This window comes from Macrobrachium nipponense, chromosome 16 (assembly GCF_015104395.2).
Source record: "Macrobrachium nipponense isolate FS-2020 chromosome 16, ASM1510439v2, whole genome shotgun sequence".
Lineage (NCBI taxonomy): Eukaryota > Metazoa > Arthropoda > Malacostraca > Decapoda > Palaemonidae > Macrobrachium > Macrobrachium nipponense.
In genome coordinates, this window is record NC_087209.1 from 69,948,221 (window position 1) to 69,973,220 (window position 25,000).

At 37.1% G+C, this 25,000-nt stretch overlaps 1 protein-coding gene across 1 annotated transcript; it reads left to right on the top strand.

Annotated features, from left to right (window-relative positions):
• The first annotated feature begins 20,943 nt into the window (after positions 1-20,943).
• On the top strand, positions 20,944-24,876 carry LOC135195808 (triosephosphate isomerase-like). The gene is given in 7 exon segments (XM_064222284.1): positions 20,944-21,128; positions 21,131-21,151; positions 22,505-22,596; positions 23,149-23,167; positions 23,170-23,309; positions 23,831-24,004; positions 24,170-24,876. Coding segments are annotated over 7 exon segments (744 nt in total). The 5' UTR covers positions 20,944-21,037; the 3' UTR covers positions 24,377-24,876.
• Positions 24,877-25,000: the final 124 nt, after the last annotated feature.

The window sequence follows — 25,000 nt, forward strand, 5'->3', positions numbered from 1 at the left end:
AATGGGCTGCAAATTCTTATGTTGATCATTCACCATCCAACATCATACATACCAAATTGCAGCCCTCTAGGCTCATTTTTTTTTTTTAAAGTTAAATATAGACTTAATCGTACTTCTAGCAGCGCTATAGGTACCAACAACATAGACCACCAAGGGACAGAAAACTCGATTGCACCGAAGAAACTTCGGCGCATTTTCACTTCTTTTGTAAAGCCTCGTTTATACAACCAGGAACTTAAAAAGACTTGCAGTAATTATGCAACACCTACCACATTCATCACGTCGAGAGTGAAGTCTATCACCAGAAATACACATCTCTCACTCAATGGAATGGCCGGGAATCGAACCCGCGATCACCGAGGTGGAACGCCAACACCATACCAACCACGCCACTGAGGCGCTTAAAAAAATCTGAGTAAACGTAGGTGGTGAAGATTTCTCTCAAGTCAATGAGAAAGTTCTGAATTCTGGTATAAGAACAATAGGCCTAATAGTATATGGCTAATACTACAGAGAGAGCATTCTCAAGACTGTCAGAAGATATAGGAGTTACGTCTAGAGTGTTTTAGTTACGCGGCCATTTGTGAATTGTTCTGAGTATATCATTCTGATTACGTAGTTTCAAACTGATTCATCAGTTGTTAGTAAAGGGACTTTTTCATTGTTTTGTTTACATGCGCTGTGTCATTCGATAAATCAGCTGTTGATTTGAACAAACTAATGAATATTCTTAACATTCCAGTTTATATCTCCTAAGGAAAAACTGAATATATACATATTTTACATGATTACTAAAAAAAACGTACTTCTTTTGTTTTTCTTACTGGCTGAAAATAATTTAAGTCTATCCTGCAAGGTGGAATGTTGCCACGGATGTTGCTGGTAAGCAGGGAGCATTTGTCACAATACGCGTATCGGAGGCTAGTGCCGTCAGTAGGCCTCATGCGGGGCACTGCAGGCATTACTAAAGGTTCTATGCAGCTTGCCTTCGGCGCCTAACTGCAACCCTTTTCGTTCATTTTACTGTACCTCCATTCGTATTCTCTTTCTTCCATCTTACTTTCCACTCTCTCCTAATAATCGATTCTTAGTGCATCTACAGGTTCTCCTCCTGTTACACCTTTGAAACCTCCACTGTCAAATTTCCGTTTCTGCGCTGAACGACTTCATGTAGGTCCCAGTGCTTGACATTTGGCCTAAATTCTATAAATTCAATTCAATTTGCACAATAGCTTTGTTTCTTGTACGTATTGATAATAGCCTCTTGAGATACAAGTTGCGGACAGGTCGACAAAGCACCGGATGATGTATTTCCTCCTGACAAAAAGAGCCGTGAAACGTTTGTGCTTTGTTTTGCAGGAAAGAGGGAGGGGCGTCTTCTTCTTCTTCTTCTTTATTTTAGAAGGAGATCTGGCTTCTTTTACTGCAGCCTATGTACTCCCCTGGAAGAAGGTGTTCTTGCTAGATGAGCTGTATCTTCTTCTTTTTCTTATTATTATTATTATTATTTTTTTTTTTTATTTTTTTTTTTTTTTGCTCTATCACAGTCCTCCAATTCGACTGGGTGGTATTTATAGTGTGGGGTTCCGGGTTGCATCCTGCCTCCTAGGAGTCCATCACTCTTCTTACTATGTGTGCCGTTTCTAGGATCACACTCTTCTGCATGAGGCCCGGAGCTACTTCAGCCTCTAGTTTTTCTAGATTCCTTTTCAGGGATCTTGGGATCGTGCCTAGTGCTCCTATGATTATGGGTACGATTTCCACTGGCATATCCCATATCCTTCTTATTTCTATTTTCAGATCTTGATACTTTATCCATTTTTCCCTCTCTTTCTCTTCACTCTGGTGTCCCATGGTATTGCGACATCAATGAGTGATACTTTCTTCTTGACCTTGTCAATCAACGTCACGTCTGGTCTGTTTGCACGTATCACCCTATCCGTTCTGATACCATAGTCCCAGAGGATCTTTGCCTGATCGTTTTCTATCATCTCCTTCAGGTTGGTGCTCGTACCACTTATTACTGCAACGTAGCTGATGTTTCTTGCACAGGCTCCAGTGGAGGGCTTTTGCTACTGAATCATGCCTCTTTTTGTACTGGTTCTGTGCAAGTGCCGGGCATTCACTTGCTATGTGGTTTATGGTTTCACTTTTCGTATTGCACTTCCTACATATGGGAGAGATGTTATTTCCGTCTATCGTACTTTGAACATATCTGGTTCTTAGGGCCTGATCTTGTGCCGCTGTTATCATTCCTTCAGTTTCCTTCTTTAGCTCTCCCCTCTGTAGCCATTGCCAATTGTCATCGCTGGCTAGTTCTTTAGTCTGTCTCATGTATTGTCCATGCATTGGTTTGTTGTGCCAGTCCTCTGTTCTTTTCTGTCTTTCTCCTGTCTCTGTATATTTCTGGGTCTTCGTCTGCTTTTATTAGTCCTTCTTCCCATGCACTCTTTAGCCACTCGTCTTCACTGGTTTTCAGATATTGCCCCCAGTGCTCTGTTTTCGATGTTGACGCAGTCCTCTATACTTAGTAGTCCTCTCCCTCCTTCCTTTCGTGTTATGTATAGTCTGTCTGTATTTGCTCTTGGGTGTAGTGCTTTGTGTATTGTCATATGTTTCCTGGTTTTCTGATCTATGCTGCGGAGTTCTGCCTTCGTCCATTCCACTATTCCTGCGCTGTATCTGATTACTGGCACTGCCCATGTGTTTATGGCTTTTATCATATTTCCGGCGTTGAGTTTTGACTTGAGTATCGCCTTGAGTCTCTGCATATATTCTTTCCTGATCGTGTCCTTCATCTCTTGGTGTTTTATATCTCCTCCTTCCATTATTCCCAGGTATTTGTATCCTGTCTCATCTATGTGTTTGATGTTGCTCCCATCTGGTAGCTTTATCCCTTCAGTTCTCGTTACTTTGCCTTTTTGTATGTTGACTAAGGCGCATTTTTCTATTCCAAACTCCATCCTGATGTCCCCAGATACAATCCTTACAGTCTGGATTAGGGTATCTATTTCCTTGATGCTCTTACCATACAGCTTGATGTCGTCCATGAACATCAGATGGTTGATTCTGTTGCCTCTTTTCTTGAGTTGGTACCCGGCATCCATCTTCTGTAGTACTTTGTCATGGGAATCATGGCTACTACGAAGAGTAGTGGGGACAGTGAGTCGCCCTGGAAGATCCCTCTCCTGATATTAACCTCTGCTAGTCTTATTCCAGAGCTTGTAAGTATTGTATTCCAGTTGCGCATTGTATTTTTGAGGAAGCTGATGGTATTTTCCTCTGCCCCATATATTTTTCAGGCATTCTATTAGCCATGTGTGTGGTATCATGTCGAAGGCTTTCTTATAGTCTATCCATGCCATGCTTAGGTTGGTTTTCCTTCTCCTACTGTTCTTCATTACCATTTTGTCTATCAGGAGCTGGTCTTTTGTGCCCCTACACTTCCTTCTGCAGCCTTTCTGTTGGTGGGGATGGTGTTTGTTTCCTCTAGGTAGTTGTATAGCCTTTCACTGATGATACCTGTTAGTAACTTCCACATTATGGTAGGCAGGTGATAGGCAGTAGTTACTGGCTATATTTCCCTTACTCTTGTCTTTTTGTACTAAGGATGTTCTTCCTGTGGTCATCCATTTGGGTGCTTGGTGATTTGAGATACAATGCTGGGAGTTGTTCTGCTATTCGTGGGTGTAGGGCCTTGAAGAAGTTTTTGAGCCAGTATCCATGGACTTCATCGGGGCCTGGGGCTTTCCAGTTTGGCATTTTCTTTAGTTGGTGTCTGACTGTGTCTGTCGTGATGTCTGTGAATCTTTGTTTTATTCTCCCTGTTTCTTCTTCCTTGACTTCCTGGAGCCATGTTGCATGTTTGTTGTGTGATACCGGATTGCTCCATATGTTTTCCCAGAGTCTCTTACTTGGTTCGGCTTCAGGAATTTCTGGGTGGTTGTCTTCCCCTCTTAGTTGGCTGTATAGTCTTTTCTGGTTGGTTCCGAATAGTTTGTTCTGTTGGTATCCCTTATTCCTGTTCATGTATCGTTGGATCTTATGTGCTTTGGCCTTAAGCCTCTGTTTTACATCTTCTTTTATTATTATTATTATTATTATTATTATTATTATTATTATTATTATTATTAATTATTATTATTATTACACAGCATAGCAGGATACGAACCCCGTTTGAATAAGACTAGTCATCCAGCCTTCCTGTACGATACCAGTATACAGTATACCCTGTCGACGAACACGTACTCTGGTATACCAGCCAGAATACCCGTTTTTTTTTTTTTTTTTTTTTTTATGAAAATAAAACATTCCTAATCCTTTCTATTGAATACCAATATGAATATTTGACAGTTATTAAATATATTGCTGACCCAGAAAAGCTATTAATAAGAAGAATAGAAAAGTTTTCATAATATTAATTCGCTAAACACAGCCATTCTTTTATTATTATTACTTTTTTTTTTTTTTTTTTTTTTTTGCTCTATCACAGTCCTCCAATTCGACTGGGTGGTATTTATAGTGTGGGGTTCCGGGTTGCATCCTGCCTCCTTAGGAGTCCATCACTTTTCTTACTATGTGTGCCGTTTTTAGGATCACACTCTTCTGCATGAGTCCTGGAGCTACTTCAGCCTCTAGTTTTTCTAGATTCCTTTTCAGGGATCTTGGTATCGTGCCTAGTGCTCCTATGATTATGGGTACGATTTCCACTGGCATATCCCATATCCTTCTTATTTCTATTTCAGATCTTGATACTTATCCATTTTTTCCCTCTCTTTCTCTTCACTCTGGTATCCCATGGTATTGCGACATCAATGAGTGATACTTTCTTCTTGACTTTGTCAATCAACGTCTGTCTGGTCTGTTTGCACGTATCACCCTATCCGTTCTGATGCCATAGTCCCAGGAGATCTTTGCGTGATCGTTTTTCATCACTCCTTCAGGTTGGTGCTTGTACCACTTATTACTGCAAGGTAGCTGATGTTTCTTGCACAGGCTCCAGTGGAGGGCTTTTGCTACTGAATCATGCCTCTTTTTGTACTGGTTCTGTGCAAGTGCCGGTCATCCACTTGCTATGTGGATTATGGTTTCATTTTTCGTATTGCATTTCCTACATATGGGAGAGATGTTATTCCCTCTATCGTTCTTTGAACATATCTGGTTTCTTAGGGCCAAATCTTGTGCCGCTGTTATCATTCCTTCAGTTTCCTTCTTTAGCTCTCCCTGTAACCATTGCCAATTGTCATCGCTGGCTAGTTCTTTAGTCTTTCTCATGTATTGTCCGTGCATTGGTTTGTTGTGCCAGCCCTCTGTTCTGTCTGTCTTTCTCCTGTCTGTATATTTCTGGGTCTTCGTCTACTTTTATTAGTCCTTCTTCCCATGCACTCTTTAGCCACTCGTCTTCACTGTTTTCAGATATTGCCCAAGTGCTCTGTTCTCGATGTTGACGCAGTCCTCTATACTTAGTAGTCCCCTCTCCCTCCTTCCTTTCGTGTTATGTATAGTCTGTCCGTATTTGCTCTTGGGTGTAGTGCTTTGTGTATTGTCATATGTTTCCTGGTTTTCTGATCTATGCTGCGGAGTTCTGCCTTCGTCCATTCCACTATTCCTGCGCTGTATCTGATTACTGGCACTGCCCATGTGTTTATGGTGTTGTTTATTATTATTATTATTATTATTATTATTATTATTATTATTATTATTATTATTATTATTATTATTATTATTATTATTATACTACTACTACTACTACTACTACTACTTTGTAGTTAAACCAGAATGTTAAATTAAAGTATAAATCTCATGGAACTGACTCAAAGATGCATCGGATCTCATCTAATATATAAATTCTTAAAGATTTAGCAGTATTCAAGTTTTTTTTTACAGATCTCCTTTCAGGAATTGTTTTCAGCGGTTCCGTTTGTATGTTTGCTGGTTTTATGAAAGATAAAAAACAATAAAATTTTATAAAATAAGAGGCTATCCGAAATCAAATTAGACCAAAATTTACTCTGAACTTGTACTTCAGTTATGATGAATGAATCTACAAATCTCACTACAATTAAGGCATAAAATAAGCAAGGAATAAAAGCTTTAAGTGCATAGGAAATAAGAATGAGACAGTAAGGAAAAATCTGCAGGGACAATTTCATTATTAGCGTATACTTTAAACACGAAAAGCTGACACAGTACCATCAGATATTAAGTGCAGATACAAGAGAATCATATGAGTCACTGAAATGTTGATAAGCTGATTGAACTACAAGAAACATGACGGTGTGATTCTGGTATACAGAATTCTTTCGAAAGATTTTAAAATTGTGGCTTGAAGGGTAGCTACGTGTAATAAAATAATTTATAATGAAACAAACTCATTCAAATCGATTTTCACAGTCAAAACAAGTGAATTGTAATGGGGCAGAACAGTAACAACAGCACAATAACCTCGAATGAAAAAATAAATCAGAGGGATAAAGAAACTCTGAGTGGATAGTCTGCGAAGAAACCTAAACTTAAGGAACAAAATGACGAGCGAGTAAAGTGCTCCGTGAAAAGTGCCGAGCTTGCGCGATGTTCAAAACGAGTAGTGCGAGGAAGAGGAAGGAAAGAGAGAAAGATACTGTAAAAATTAAATCAAGCAGAAGAAAGATCAAACTATCATACGAACATCATCTCACAATTATTGAAGCAGCACGTAGAGATGGAACACGAAAGGAAATAATGGATAAGGATGAGTCAGTCGACATTGCTCTGATGAAGTTCATGACGAAGGAACTTCCTTTGAAATATGCGATACACGGTTCCACTACAAATGTTCAGGTACTGAGGAAAGATACACGCCCATACTTCGGAGTAACATATTGTACATCTGTAGCAAATTGCAAGAGCAACCCCCCCAAAAAATAAATAAAAAACTCAATGAAGATGAACTTGGAGAGATAAAAGCAAACATAGAGATATTAGTGAAGTTAATTCAAGATTCGGTTCAGAAAACTGGTGACGTAACGATCAACATTGATGGAACAAAGGGAAATTGATAACGTTGATAGAGATGTAGGTAAAGACTTTGACAAGCATAGACAAAACTTATGCTGAATCACTAAAGACAAAAAAAGAGCTTCTGACCAAATCAGACTACAAACGAAGAGAGCACAGCAGCAAATAAAAAGTGGCAAATTATGAGTAAAATGACGGCGCTAGTTGAACAGGTTAAAACGACAAAAGACGCACATTTGTTTGCACAATTTCAAGACAGGAAAATCTTAGAAACGGCAAAACAGGAGATTCTGTAAATCAGCAATGTATCAGTGGATGAGAAGGGTAAACTTAAAGCTAAAATAAAAAGTATCATATCCCGAAGGAAGAAGACGACATTGTCAATAACATTGTAACGAAATATCCCTGGATAAGTCATTTCACTCATGAAGAGGACGAACTGGAAAGTGTAAAAGAAATGAAAGCCAAAGATGTCAAATATATGCACTATATCATTAAATGCACAGCACAAATACGGAAGGCTCCAACGTTATACATATACGGGGGTACGTTCTCATGGAAGAATCACTCCAGCACTAATTAAGCTACAATGGCTCCAGTAAAAGCAAGAATAGAATGTAAAATACTTCATAGTCTTTTAAACACTAAAATATGGCGAACCAACATACTCGAGAAACTGCTTAAACTTCTTTAGACCTGAAATGAATATTGTTATTGTAATCAGACATGCAGGTGAAGCATATAGGCTACTTGAACCTAGTTACAAACTGTACTTAGGCGAGAGCATTTATGCATTGTGCACCAAGATTGTACATCAGCATAACTGACTTTGAACATCCAAAGTGTTGATTAATGTGAGAGCTCTTCCCTTTACCTAGTGTTTTAACAACAATAACTTATCATATTCTGGGAACTTAAACTTTGAAAGGGTTTGTTCAAATTCTACAAAAAACTTCAAGATCTTCGCCTTCAGTACTATTGAAGGTTGGTAAAGGAGCATGAGGACTCTTTAACAAGGACTGATGTGACTGATTATCTATAGGCTGATGCCGAACCTGAGGTAAATTTTGTAAAGTAGAGATACTCTCTTGAATTTTAGTTTTGTACTATTCACATGCATCAAGCTCAACTTCCAAAGCAGCTTCATCACAGTCAGTAGAAAACTTTGAAGTTTGTATTTTAGAATCTAAGTCAGATAATTTCGTGAAATGCTCTTCAAGCCTCAGTTTCAGTGTAGAACGTTCAATATCACTATATGATGAAAACTGATCCTTCTTATTGTAAATTTCAGTAACAGACTTTCTAACATTTTCGTGATTCAATCAATAACTCAGTCATCTTGATACCAGTTTCAGTAAGAATATAAAGCCAAATAAAGTCAAAACGGTAATACAAATATACATAATCTTAACATTTAACCAAGGAAATATAAAAGTTAAATTACACCTCGTCTGACTAGCTTGGAAGCGAACCAGCAGCAACTCTTAACCACCAACATCCTCAATCCTGTCACGGTCGCCATGAGCAGAAAAAATCACTTAGGACAAACGACCGTGTTATAACAAATATTTATTTGCAATACAGAAACTAACATCTGTAGATTCTAAATCATTTTGAGAAATTTATAATATGTAGTTGGATGTCAGTTGATGCTAGTTCACTTGGAGTAGTGACTGCTTCTGGTCAGCAAACCTAGAAGCATTGGCAGATCTACTCCTGTCCCAAGCTTTCCACTCCACCTTGAGCCAGCCCTAAAAGATAGATCAATCTTTAACCACCCAATTCAAATTGGAAACCAGAATTTGTAAAGAATTGTTTAAATGAAATATAAATATAATTTTTGACTACACTAAAATTTTGTTCACAATATATAAAGGCAAATCAACAAATTAAATTCACCTCCAAAACTAATCTCAATTTAATATTAATTTCTAAAATTGCAAATCAAAATCCAAAAATTTCAATCATATTTTGACCTAATTAACAAATTAAATGTATGTGATGAAGGCATCACTTAGAATATATGTTAAAAGGCCGAATTTCAAAAACAAGCAATTTATGGTCGACAATTGATGATTTTAATTAGAGTAGCCTATAAACAAACCTAGTTTCACGAGCGATTTTCAATTACTGTGTTCAAGGCTTTATTTATTTTTTGACTTGAGGATGATAAAAGTCACCAAGAAATGCCACTACTATTGTGCCAATCAATACAATGACCCACCTTATAGTGACTTCATAGGATGAAATAGAGAATGGATATGATAATTCCATAGCCATCACTGAGGTCGCCTCCACATTCATCAGACGAGGTGTAGAGTTAATTTAATTCTTCATGGTATTACACTCAGTATTCATAGCACTGAACACAATGAGTCCCATCGTTGTGTTGTCCTGAAGAAATGTCCAGCACTACGACGAAGAATATAAATCCATAGAATATCCAAAGGTAAGGTGAGGTGAGGGAGAGTAATCACTCCTTGACGGTTGGTAACTTGGTGTTGGACTGCTTTTCCCTTCCGACCATGACTTCGAGGTTCTTCGTAGAGTTGTTTGGCTCGGAATATTCAGAAAATTAGGTAGTTAGTAGTTATCTTTAACTCCTCTTTACTTTGGTTTGCACAACGAAGGTTGAGGTCAGTTAATTAGCACAATTTTATTTACAGTGATTTAGGAAAAAATAAAGCCTCAAACATTAATTGAACAAACCGGAATTAAATTAAAACAAACAAATTAAAGGAAACAAATTCAAAGAAATTATAAAGTAAACTACGGAGATAATTACCAATTCCAAGGAATGTTTCTCCATGTAAGGTAATTATCGATCATAAAGAAAATTTCTCAATCACCCAAAATAGCCATAAACTTTTTACAAAATTTTATAGGAATATATATTTAAATATATATTTTATACAGGAGTGAGAGATTTGTATTTCTGGTGATAGAAGTTCACTCTCGACATGGTTCGGAAGTCACGTAAAGCCGTTGGTCCCGTTGCTGAATAACCACTGGTTCCATGCAACGTAAAAGCACCATACAAACAAACAAACAAAAGCCAACGTAGCACCCCAAAAATCTCCAAAACTTTATATTTTGATATCCTCTCCATAGCCAGGATATGTATCCACTGCTCACTCATGCACATGGGTACTATATGTATCATGTTTACAGAAAAGCTGGCCAAACAACCGCTTTCTCTCCAGACGTTTTAAGACAAACATGATAAGAAACAGATATTCTTTACAGTAACGCTGCGAAAACGGATGCGCTTAGCGCAAGCTGAAAACAACAGCAAATGCTTATCATTGTCGTTTAAGCTCGGGCCACAATCTATCACAGCCTTTTCCCTTAGCTGTCATCTCTATATTTTTGCTGTTAACTACGAACAAAGATTCTCTGACAACCTTAATTGTACCTGTTAGGTTTAGATCAGGGGTTCTTAACAGGGGGTACTATCCATACCCCTTGAGGGTATTAAAACCACATGCTCAGGGTATGGGACTTGATCCCTGGATATCTGCGTATACATGGGTGAATTTTGTAAATAAATAACTATATAAAACTATAAATACCTTCGATTTTCTTGAATGTTCTATTCCTAGCTATTCATACCTAAAGTCTGTATTAACCTAAGTATATTAATTAAGTTATATTGTCAACAAATAGGACTTCAGCGGGCTTGAGCAAAGTGGGTATGGAACCATATTAGGCAATTTATTGGGGGTGTGGAGTCATCAGAAGGTTAAGAACCCTTGGAATAGAGTGTCAAGTGATTAGTGGATCACTCAATTTGGTTGAAATAATTCAAGAGTTTTTAAAGCACCTATAAACTGCAGTCACCCTCATATATCATTCGAGAAAAATAATATCGTCAAGTGGCTAGTTCGTCACAAATTGATGACGCTACACCAAACTATTTCTTTCGTTTTGTGCATTCATTTATCATTTAAAGGATCTAAATTTACCCTCATTTTATTATTATTATTCAAAAAATATTCATAGTAGCATGAGTCTTAAAATGGAGAAGCAAATCTACAGTTATGTAGTAGATGTACATATATCGAACGATAGAACTGTAACAGATAGCTTTCGGGAATCTGCTCCCGAAAGATTTGTGTACAGTTTTATCTTTAGATATGTGTACTACATTTACATAACTGGATTTGTTTCTCCATTATTATTATCATTATTATTATTATTATTACTAGCAAACTTACCCATCTACGATGGGTGATAAAATACGGGTGCAGAAGTGAAAAATTTCTATGTCCTATTTGTTCAGCAATATTAAAATAAGGGCAATTACACGAATAGTCTCTCTCTCTCTCTCTCTCTCTCCCGTAATGTAATTCAAGGGACGATCACTGAACGCAGAGAAATTCTTATTCATTATTGTTTCCCCTCTTTTAACGATATTCTCTCTCTCTCTCTTAAAGTAATTGAAGGGACGATCAATGAACGTAAAGAAGTACGTATTCATTATTGTTTTACCATCTTTTATGATTCTCTCTCTCTCTCTCTCTCTCTCTCTATGTAAGTCAAGTAACGAAGACGGTGATGGGATTATCGGATTACTTAGCTCTCAAATCACAAATTATCTCCTCTCTCTCTCTCTCTCTCCTCTTGTCGGTGACTTTCATTTAACGGAACAGGGATCTTGATTGGTTCGTTTCTTTGTCAATTACTTTGCACGGTGATACGAATAATAAAGTATCTTTCTTTTCATTATGTTACTGCAAAGACGCAACTTGTATGTCAGTGCGTTATGGCTACTGATAAATGCTCTTATGATCCTGTGTCTTCCAAAAAAGAGTAGAAAGTAGGAACTTGTCAGTTTCCTTTTTATTATGTCCATTGGCAGGATCGAAATTCTGAAGCAACATTACCAGGCAGTACTTCTTCAACATTATTTTGTGCACTGGCAGTCCCGATGGATTTAAGTTATTCAAAAGATCTTGCGGATATTGATGATAATTTTCATCTTTTATTGTGTCCGAGCTGAAATATTCGCGACTTTCTCCGGGGAAGTTGTACAGAAATTATGTATGAAAAATCGTAAAGTAACTAAGTCTACGGGAATAACCAGCCTCGTTTCACTGCCAGAAACAGCTCCGTTTCAGGGAATCCCTTCTCACCCCCCCCTACAAAGGAGGGGGATAGGTTGGATGAAACCCCATTACAAACCATGTTAGGGGTCCCCACCATAACCCTGCCAAGTTTCATGCCCATCTGACTAGCCGTTTGGCCGTGATTGAATGACAGACAGACAGACAGACATTACACCCATTATAGTATGATTAGTAGTAGTAGTAGTAGTAGTATGTCAAGAGCCGTGTAAACATTATTTTTAACTTGACTGAACCCTCAGCACTCAGATGTGTTGAATATTATTTTGAAACTCGTCACAGACCAGTTAGAAAAAAATCTTTGCTTTTGTATATTTATTACTTTTGGGTCTATCGACAATCCTTGGGGACCAGTGATCATAGGTGAATTGTGTTCACACTTATGTTAATGAGTACTGTGGTGACAGCAGAACGACAATAGCTGTGCGTTACTTTTTTTTATAATACTGAATCTAACGGCAGTCCGCATCAGCATTTGCAGGCAAAACCCTGAAACATTATTTCAGTAAACCCTAGAGTCAATTCAAGTACTCAGTGGGAGAAGAATGTAGACGTTCTAGAAAGTAGAATTTGAACTGAAATCAAGAGTTTCACCGAAAACTAGCGATGTGGGGATCGGCAAAGGGGTGACGCTGTCCTGCGGTCTCTATCTCGACTATGCGCAGTCTGTATCTCGAACCATGCGCGTTACCGAGTTCTGTCAGTCTGGTTGCAGCGGTCCAGATATAGACCGTGGATTGGCCTCGCCCCTCGGTTAGTTCAGTTCGTATCAAGAGCTTCCGAAAGCCAGGACCCACTGTCCTGCTGACAATAGGAACCTGCCCTTTTTACACCTCGTTAGGCATCGCTTTTGTCATAACTGAGAAAACTCAGCACTGATTGCTGTGGCATTGAACTTTTTCTTCCATTTTTGCAGCAAATGGAGCACACCGTCAACGGCTTTTCAAGAATTTAGGAAGGACAGCACTGACGCAGAGACAGAGAGACATGTGACACGCTAGGAAACATCAGTACAAGAAGTTAAGAAAATTGTATGGAAATGACGTGGTGGCACTTTTTCTAATTAAATATCAACAAATAACCAACTTCACGGAATAAGAAGCTGTACTGGTGAGCAGGATACAATTGTAGTGATTTAAAACAATATTGATTTTAAGACTAAATCAAAGGCCATATTCATATTTGTAAGTCTTTGCTGCAGAGAATGGTTGACTGCAGAGCTATAACCTTAGAGGAAATGAAAAGATGTAAAGAAAAACTTTTGCAAGAGTTTCAATGTTATAAATGGATCGGATACTTTCCAATCGAGTTGGGTTCTAAAAACTCAAACTTTACTGTTCAACGATGGAGTTTCAGTATCTCATACTTAGTGTGGTTTGTGCTGACCACAGTTGTGTTAATTCTGTGGCTCATGCAGCTTGGTGTTCATTTAATTCGGGAGAATCGAGTCATTGGAGGATCATTAATCTTTGCCGTATGGGGCTTTACTCCTGGACTAACAGCGTTTGCTTTTTTCAAAATAGCAAACAGCCTTCCAATGATCTTAGAAGAGATATCCAGGTTATATGGAAAGGATACTAAATTCCACAGACCTTTGGTATGGAGGGAAAAAAGTATACATTGCTTTTCTCATTCATAACCATATCTAACTTTATCTTCGTGGAGTTCTATTTACTAAACCCATGGGACAGTCTACTTTTGTTATCCTTATCTTATTTGTCCTTTGTCAACCATGCATAACCACCATGCTCTGCTCGAAGTTCATAGATATATTACATAATCGCCTTTATGCCATCAGAAAGCAATTCGACATCTCATACGAGAACTTTCGGAAATTGTTGCCGCGGTGTGAATCCTCGCCTGCTGATTGGGAAGATGAGTTGAAAACAGCTGGTGACAGCATTGAACAAATGCAGGAAATCATCCGATTGATCAACAACGGTTTTATGAGATATGTAACTTCATTGAACCTTATGATCATCGCTTTGGGATCTATACCCTGCATAATAGTGATGCTCAGAATGAATGCTAAACAGAGTGTGATATACGCAATTCCGGTTTTAGTTTCAGCATTTCTGTTACTGCAGATATGCAACACGTCCTGGTCGTTGAGTAACGAGGTAAGTTGAGCGCAATTGTTTTCAATACTTTTAGGTCTATGATTGGCTAAACGAGATCTGCAACCAAACGTTAAAGGTTCTGATTATACAATAAAGATTTATGTAATGAAATCGTGCCGGTTAAGACCTCTGTTCATTTGAAGAATGGACTGTTGAAAAAAAAAAACTGTGAGAAAGTTCGATTAATTTGTCTATAAAGCTGAGAAATCTAAGAAGGTATATTTGGACATATACACAAACTCTTTCATGTTTAGCGATTCTCATGAATCTTTTTAGTTTGAAGAATGCATATAAACGCCGTTTAATCGATTCTCGTTAACAAATGGTGCCGCTGTTTGAACCTTGTCTAATCTGTCAACGTCTGTTATTTCCACAGTACGAGGATCTTCTCTTCACCGTACGAAGGCTGTCACTCCTCAAACGACGGTATCCAGGAAGGCTGCCTTACGACGAACTCCACCAACTGCAAGAACTTCTTAGAAGTTCGCCCCTGCAGGTCGTCACGTTTGGTGGGACACCTCTAGGACCTCGTCTGTTCGCTGTTATGATTGGCTTGATTTTCACTTACACTGTGCTCGTAGAGGACTTACTGAATATGGAAAGAAAGTATCCCGTAGCCAATGAGTCTGACAGCAATAATTTGACTGGAAGCGTCAATGGGACTGACATCAATAATTGGACTGATATCATCAATGTGACTGACATCAATAATTAGACTGACAAATACTGGGACTGACATCAGTCATTTGGGTAACATCGTCAATGGGACTAACGTCACTCATTTTACTATCCTCAATGAGACTGACATCAGTCATTAGACTGATATATTACACCGCGACTCTAATCAGACATTTGAGTAAAATCGCCATTGAGACTGGCATCAACAATTTGACTGAAATCCTCAATGAGACTGAAATCAACAATTTGGCTGAGATCGTCAACACAACGGACATCAGTAATTAGACTTGCGTATTTATACTGGAACTGACATTACACATTTGACTGGTATCGTCAATGTAACTGACATCAATAATTAGACTGATATAGTATTATAGCACTGACATTACTGACATCAGAACTGCTGCTGAGATCGAGAGCGAGAGTGGCGCTCACAGCATCAATGTGACCAACAGCGGACGGCGGCTGGGTGTCCCAAACTCCTCTGAAGAACGACGTCCTCTTCGAAAAAGGAGTCAAGGATTAATTAACAGACGAAATACCTAATGTCGGTTAATGTGCGTTTGAAATGCTCACATTTTTACATATATCATTGCCAATACGTTTTCCTTATCCAGGCGGGGCTCGTGTATGCCTATAAATACATTGAACTGTATTTGATGAGGCGTTATAGGTAAACTGGTGAATGTTTTTGCAAGGTTTATTTTTCTTTTCTTTGTTTTAAGTTTCAACTTGGCCTAAGCTCCGGTCTGTTACGTGCGTCTCGCAAAGTGAAATTTGAACTTCGGTCCACATTTCGCAGAATCTTTGAAGCTTTCACATTCTGACTGAATTTCAGATATTCTCGTTTACTAACCGAGTTATTTGAGTGACAGATTTTTAAACAAACAAGCGATTGCATGTTTCAGCATTAGGTCTTACGGCAACGCTGAATGGATCACGCTGAGCAGAAGTGATGGCCAACAAGTGAATAGGCCATACATAGATGTTTAGACGAAAAAGATTTTTTCAATATCCACCAATTAAGCTTCGTTGCGAATATATTCCTGGTGAGCATTTCAGTGGGTTAGAGGAAGCCATTTCTCGAGGGAGGAAAAATTGATGTTGTGATTAACCAATTATTTATTTCCTAGAGAAATTAACCCTTAACTCAAACAGAAGATTCAGAAAATACATATTATTGTGATGAATAGGACCTCTTAACTTCTCTGTTTCCTGATTGTCTCGGGCTTTCCACTGGAGGCCTCAAGGAATGAAATCCTACACCTCTGGTGGGATTCGAATCCCTGCTAGTTGAAAAGCTGAGGTAAATCCTAACAATATATATTATATATATATATATATATATATTAATATATATATATATATATATATATTTCTGAATATTATTCACGTAATATATTTAAGACTGTAGAGCAATAGTGTTGAATCGCTTCGGTCAGGTAGTAATAAATTAGTATATTTTCAGAAAATGATGCTCATTTCTTTTCTCAAAACTTCAGTTTTCGGAGACATAAGGATGTGATTGTATTGACATCGTTTTCCGTTTTATTTTTAATGTATAAGCATCTCGTCACTAGTTTCTTATGTACTTGTTTTCCCGCCATAAAACCTAATCTGGGTTCATTGTAAACAAGTTGTACTGCTATCAAACATGATCATAATTATTTTGCCAATTATTTTAATGGAAAGTTTTTTTTATTATTATTTATTGGGACCGAACAGTATGAATTTACTATTTTCTCATGTACAGGTTTCATGGTTAATGTTTTATATTGTAATCGTCACAGCTCGATTACTTCTTAGCGTTTCCTGTCCCAGATTTTGATGATATTTAAAGCACAGTATTAACAAAATGTCGCTAATTCTGCGTCTCGGTGCAGAGAACAGAACATGTATGTAGGGTTAGCTATTAAGGATTCATGTCAAGATTATCATAGAAGCTTATAAGTAATCCTTCTTGCTTCTTGCCATAAATTTTTTTAGTCTATGCAAATTACTCCTTACTGAAAGTGACGACGATTTCGAGCGTCGCCAGAACAGGAGTCATAAATTGTATTATATATATATGTGGATGAATTATTTAGGTGTCCGTAGAAGCAAAGGGAGCTCTAAATGCTGAGTAGATATAGCGAAGACAGTCGTGGAGAAGAGCAACCAATGGACCGAGATTTTTTTTTTTAAAGGCTTCAGTGACCATTTACGATTTGTCTGTATTTTTTTTTTTTATATAGATTTTGCATCTTTCACTTATGAGATCTTTGGCAGGACAGTGAATTCATTATGCTTTGGTTTTGCTTTTCTGTAGAACGGGAATGTGTTTGTTAAGTTCACGATGTTGCTCTGCTTCTGTCTTTCAGTATTATCCACTATTCTCTCTCTCTCTCTCTTCTCTCTCTCTCTCTCATATATATATATATATATATATATATATATATATATATATATATATAATATATACATGCGTACATGATCATGTGTAGACTTTTACATCATGCGCTTACTTGTTCTCTTCTTCTTTCAGTATGCATTATTTGTTGTGTTATATTCCTATCACTAATTATGTATATATCCCCATGACCTCAGTAAGCGGAATGGTACTACCACATTAAAGTACCACTTTCCTCGATTATAGGGAGGAGGGGCAGAGACCAATTTAATCTTTATTCATAATCTTGTATATTTTTTGAACGCCCCCTACCGATGTCTGCAACTTCTCACTCCACTGTCATCAGCAGTATGTAAAACCAGCTTTCCCATATAAACCAAATACTCACGTGTCTATGTGTTTTCCAAGGAGATGCGTTCGCATATGTTTTATTTGTATATGTTATTATTTGTAGTGATACTCATTTCTGTGTAAAACCTGCAGTAGGCCTTAATAATGCAAAATGATTTTGTCGATATAGACATTGCCTCACTCAGTTGGATAACAAGGTATGTCCTACAGTTGAATTAAAATTTTCATGGTATACGTAGTACTGCATTACGTCAAAACATATATTGGTCTTCGGCTTTTCGTTAATGCAATATATTATAATGTATTAATATAAAAGCACAAACAAATAAAAAAAAACAGTAAAATTATATGTACATCATTTCCCACAATCCTGCGTTAGTATGAAAGATATTGAGGTTATGAAGAATATCCTGGAGATCAGTAAGATAAATACTTCAGGGAGAATATTTTCACGTTAGCTAGCAGGCACGGGAGTTACGTCTTGAGTACGTGATAATATGGGAATTGTCCCGATTGTATTGCCTGGGTCAATTTGTTTAAAACTGGGTGCATCAATTGCTAGTGAGGAGGCATTCCATTATTATGATTTACTTGTGCTATGCCATTCGGCATCTCGGGTCATTTTATTTGAACGAACCAATGAATATTTCTTACATTTCAGTTTTCGGTGATTTGGGAAAAAGTGGCCTTGAAAACATCGCCAGCTGGTTTTTTTTTTCAAGTATATACTTTCTCATCTCTGCTTGATCTTTGTTTAATTTCACTTTCTATTCTAGACCTATAAGTGCTTACCAAGTCCTACTTTACGGGAATCTGACCACCATTTCTTTGCCAAACCTAGCGTTTACTCTTCAAAATGATAAACTAAATTGTCGAGTCGCAACTTCATTTACTTTTATCTAAAGTGCACCAGCCGTCATCTTCCCAAGTGATGATGAAGCCAGTGTGTTATTGCGCGTTAGTCTATAGGAACGGGTCCATATAGAAGAAACAGTCTATAGAATTTTTTTTTTTTTTTTTTTTTTTTTTTTTGCCTCTGCTTTCCCAAAGCTAGTCGCCGGGTCTGGTCTGTCCAACAATTTTCCATTTAACTAACGGAATAATTAAGTGAAAGTACAAGTACCTGACCACCTAGGCCTACCTTTGGGAAACAGCCGAGACCAACAACATACGGCTAAACCGTTTCCACACCTTCATGAACAATAGTTTCTGTCGTTACGTGCTGATCCACGTAGCGGTAAAAGCCCGGGTTAATTACACAGGCTTAGTCTACGTCATCATCAGCATCACTCGGGGAAAGAGGGATGACGTATAGTAGATAAGAGGGTTTAATTCTGAGGGGAATACGCTAGGCTTAGTAGAGCAATGGTGTCCACGTACACACAAAGAGTGACATGGTAAGCACTCACGTCTATATGGTGAAGTTAAACGAAGATCAAGAAGAGACAAAAGAGGCTGATAATGCTGCTAAAGGACTTGTATTCAGAGTGACACTGCTGTTACCATGTTAGGGTGGTCCACAGGCTAGCGAAATGTCTTTGGGGGTGAAGGAAAAAAAAGAGAGGAAAATCTTCTTCAGAAGGGCTACAAAGGGCGGAGAGATATGCAGAGGGGATGGGAGCTAATTCGACTGGTATACCAGAAGCTAAAAAAAGACCTGAGTGTACTTATGAAAGAGTTAACTGAAGTGGCGCCTTGTAGTATATATATATAGTATATATATATATAATATATCTATATATATATATATATATATATATATATATATAATTCCGGAAAACAGATCATAATTTAAAAATTGATTTCACTCGTATCATCGTTTACTATATCACGTATTTTATGCAGTGTTGTTAATTCCATTTTGGCTTTATTTAAGGATAATCCCGTTGAAAAAGCATATAAGAAAACAGCTTATATATATATATATATATATATATATATATATATATATATATATGAGTATATACCCCAGTAACAGGAAATCTTTTAAAGGAAATGACGTTGCCAAGTAATTTCATGTGCCCTACGCGTTTTTGAGGGCAAACACGAATGCCCTTGGCACGCTGTCGTTACTGTCTATGGCTGCAGTCAGTCAATTCAGATGCTTAATTTGTAATTTTATATATATATATATATATATATATATATATATATATATATATGTGTGTGTGTGTGTGTGTCTGTATGTACACGTATGCGTATAGGATAACAAACAAGCATCTGAATAGACTGACTGTAGTCATAGATAATTACGACAGAGTGCCAAGGTCGTTGGTGTCCGCCCTCCGAATATTATTATCTTATATATATATATATACTATATATATATATATATATATATTATAATATTATAATATATATAATATAATGTGTGTGTGTGTGTTGTGTGTGGTGTGTATATATATATACATATATATATAAATATATATATAAATATATATATATAGATATAATATATATATATATATATATATATATATAGATATATATATATATTATATACTATAATATATATATCGATAGTGTGAGTTTTACACAATTCATGTCTATTACTTGTTAAATCTTACGTACATAACCATTTATACATTGCTCAGTCTGTATGTAACTCGATGCATATAGGAATCTGGTTTGCATAAAAAAGAAACTTTAGAATTTGAAAACTGCATTAGTGTAACGTTCTCAGCACTCAGCAGCGAAGATGATAAGCTTATCACTGGTCTTCTTTTACCGTTATCTGAAGATACAAAGGTTCAAGCCATACACGATGTAGAGCTAATAAAGCAACAGTTTTGTTAACTGAAAGTAGTTGAGAACAAAGAAAAGAAAGGAGAAAAAAGAAAGAAAACTGGCTAGGACGATTCAGTATGTCGTGCCATCTAGTGAAGGACTCCGGAACTATTCCTCGCAGACGACAAGGGTACTTTGCAGGCACCTGAAATTTGTTTATGACTGGTTCTGTTCTCTTAGGAAGTTTTTGTTCTAAATACTCCATTGTTGAGTTTTTATCCATACTTATTTTGAAGCGCTGAAATATCTACAGCATTCTAGACCACTTTCGAAGTAATAAAATGTGTACTGAGATTTTGAGTGACATGCATGAATATTAGGAAACTACCACACGTGAAGAAGTTATACACACAACTCTATTAATGTTTAAAGAGAGAGAGAGAGAGAGAGAGAATGGGACTGTTATCGGGTATATTTAGCTATAGAAAACGCCTCTGCTAACTTTCTTGAACAAGTTTTATTTTGCAGGTACAGCAGTTTCACTGACGGAACAGTGCCGCTCGTGCCGGCCGGTGCAGACGACTCAACGACTGTGTCGAGTAAGGACGTTCTTCTTGTGATCAGAGGCAGGACAGCTAATTTCCCGTAAAATGGCCAATCAAAGAAAGTTTTTCGTTGGGGGCAACTGGAAGATGAACGGCGACAAAGCTACCATTGACGGGATCATTGATTTCATGAAGAAAGCCCTCTGAGTCCTAACACAGGTACTTTGTGATTTAAGATTAGTAGGTAGTAAGTCCGCGTCAAGTAAACTTTTTCGCTTCGACTGACACTTACGTAATTAATGTGATAGCGTAATTAGTGGTGTTCTCTTTTAATTGGGGAGGCAGGTATTGCGTGTCGGTCCTTTAAACATGTTATCCTGAGTGAAATAAGTTCGTGAAAAAAGTTCACCGTATATATTGAGTTCAAGGTCACCGGTTTGACCTTGTGGATAGGACGTGACTTGTTGCTCGCGCTTGATGACCGTGACACAAATGTCGTGTTGCTCATTTTATTAATGTGAAGATCCCACGCCTTTCGCTATTACGATTATTAGGGAGAAGTTTGGAAGGCCTTTAGGCGTTTTTTTTTTTAATAATTTAACGAACCCAACAGCTGTTCGAACGTGAGAACAGTCTTTGGGATGAGTTTTATGGGGAAAGTAATGTTTTGCATAGCTAGTAATCAACTTCCTTTGTGAACGTTTTTCATCACATTTACTTCTCTTAAATTTAATTTAATGTTGTAAACCTAGTGCTTCTATACGGTACCAATTATATTGTCACACACATACAACGTGAATGTAGCTGTAGACCAATTACCGTAGATGCTTCCTCTAAAATGTTTTGTTAAAAGAAAAAAAAGTGGACTTTTATGACCAGATTTTTGTTTTAAGTTACTGATATTTTAGGGGTATACTAAAGGCTATAGTTAAGTAGTTTCCCCGTGCCAGCAATTATGGCACCAGATAACTTATGATCATCCATTTATTAATATTCAATATTGTTCAGAATTTTATACTCAAAATTTAAGACTGTAGTAAGTAGCTATAATATTTTCGATTAGTGCCTGATGTTAGTATAATATGGTAAATAACTTGTCACTCATTTTTATTTCCTTCATTTAGAATAAAAGCAAAAACTATAGAGTTTAAATGTTTATTGTGTTATTGACCTGGTGACCTTGGTGCAACATTCAAGGTCACCTCTTGGTGTGGAGGTCGTTGGTGGTTAATGATAACTTGGAAAGTTTTACTTTAGTGCAGTGGCTCAAATGTTTCCTTTTAACCAAATAATAGGAGAATGTTTTATCACATAATGTAGCATTATTAAACATAGAAACAAATATTATACCTATATTAACTTGAGCTGCTGCAAGATTTTCCAATTCACAGTTTAAGAGTTGGTTTCTGTCAAGGAATGTTTCATTCATTTGCAAACATCAGGTCTTTTCCAGCTTCATCTGTTACTGTTGGTGATATTTTATTTTGTGTTATTGTATGAAATATAAGGTTTAGCTGCTTCCAAAGCCACAAATGGGAATCCTTTTGACTAGTAACTTCCTATGATTTGCAGAGGTTGTTGTCGGCTGCCCGCAGTGCTATTTGATGTACACACGTCAGAACATTCCAGCTAACATTGGTGTTGCAGCTCAGAATTGCTATAAGGTACCTTAGTATTTGTATCCCAAGTGACAAAAGTATATTACTGTATTTACTAGTCTAAACTAAGAAATGAGCTTAATATGCAGTGTAGGCATTTTCTTATATATCCTAAGTAAAGTCTTTTAAAAAAATGCATTGTGACTTCATTTCTCTACATCAGTATCATTCAGGTTTGAGATCTCACTTTTATTTTTAGTTAAAATTGCCAAACAGTATTTTAATCCACATTACTGCACATAGTTTTATTTCAAAGTAATCTTTGTTAACATTTAAATGCCATTTACAGTAATGTGTTGAATTTTAATCAGTACTTATGTGCATTGAATTTAACTTCACAACTTATTGAATTTATATTTACGCCAATGCTGAATTTTATGTTAGTACAGTACATTGAATTTTTATTCAGAAGACCATAGCAGAAATATCAAGCTGTATATGTGGTACTCTTATAATTACTCTTATAATTAGTATTTGTAATTTAACTAGTCAGTTTTGAAGGCACAAAATGTTTTGTTCATTTATCATTGATAATAAGACTGACTCCTTTGCTTCCAGGTTAGCCAAGGTGCTTTTACTGTGAGATTTCCCCATCTATGATTAAGGACTGCGGTTGCGAATGGGTCATCCTTGGCCATTCTGAACGTAGAAATGTCTTTGGTGAACCAGACCAGCTCATCAGTGAAAAAGTTGGCCATGCCTTGGAAGCTGGTTTGAAAGTGAGTTTTTTTCTCTGAATATGAAATTCCTTTGCTTTGAAAAATAGATAGTACTACAGTACAAGAAGACTAATTTTTTTCGAAAATGAACCACGTGTAGGGATTGAAGATATTGTCAGAGACTTCTGAAATTCTTGCATAAATTGAAAGAAAGGAAGATCATTGCAGCCTGTTTATATTAATTTGTCTCTGGTAGCAAATATTAATACACGGTCACGGGTTAAAGAGGGGTATGTGGGTGGCCCCACATGACACGTGACCAAGCAAAAATGCCAGTAGTCCCATGCATACACAATTTATTAACTTTACTGGTTTCCAGCTGGCGCTAGAAGATTTATCCTAATTTTAAGAACCAGGGTTTGTGAGTTATGAAATATAATTGATAAAAAATTTGCCATTTTTTGCAGGTAATCCCCTGCATTGGTGAGAAACTGGATTTCAATTTTGTAATTTTTTTGTTTTTGCAGGTAATCTCCTGCATTGGTGAGAAACTGGATTTCAATTTTGTAATTTTTTTGCAGGTAATTCCCTGCATTGGTGAGAAACTGGAAGAGAGAGAAGGCAATCGCACTGAAGAAGTTGTTTTTGCGCAAATGAAGGCGCTGGTTCCCAACATCAAAGACTGGACTAATGTTGTCATTGCTTATGAACCTGTGTGGGCTATTGGTACTGGCAAGACTGCATCTCCTGAGCAGGTAACTTTGGATTTTGAAAAGTTGCATTCTGGCTGACCATACAAAGAATGCGAACATGCGTCTTGTGAGGAATTTGCTGTTACATGTAGTAGAGAAGAATATTTTGCTTTGGTGTATGTGAGGAATTCTAAGAATTACTAATTTCATTTTGGATTTTGTTTTCAGGCGCAGGATGTCCATGCCAAGCTGCGTCAGTGGCTCAGGGACAACGTAAATGCCCAGGTGGCTGATTCATGCCGCATTATCTATGGTGGCTCTGTCACTCCTGCCAATTGTGCAGAGCTGGCAAAAATGGCTGATATTGATGGTTTCCTTGTGGGTGGTGCATCCCTGAAACCTGACTTTGTGACCATCATCAATGCTCGCGGTTAGAAAGTTCGTGGTCAGATTATTATCCTTGTTACTACCAAGTGCTGGTTTTATACAGATGAATAATATAGGTTGGATGGTTACTAGTGGTATATTGTTATGAATGAGATTTTTTTATATTTAATATTTGATGTGTAAATGATAAATAGTTATTTTTTAAATCTTGTTGAATGAGAGATCATTGTTAGTGTTTATAGATGAAATATGTTTTTACATCTAAAAAATACTTTAAAATGTTGTACATTATGCTAGTCAGGAAATTAACATCACTAATGCATCCACCTAAGACTGTTATGACAAAAATAGTCATTGAAGTTTCCCAAAGTTCACTCTTGGTTGTCATTGAGCTGCAGCCACATAAATGACGAGTGTTTTTGTTTCCTGAAAGGTGCCATTAAAGTTCCTTGTAGGCATTTGAGCTTATCATCCCAGATTATATTGCATAGTTTTTTAATTTTCATGGAATGAATAGTAGGGACACAATAAATTACTGGCTATTTAAAGGTATTTTTATTATTCCCATAGATTTTTAAATACCAAAATGGCAAGCTTCAAGGGATTTATTCTGGACATTTGTAAGAGTTGGTGGAACTGAAGTTACTTTGAAAACTGTAAAACTAGGATACT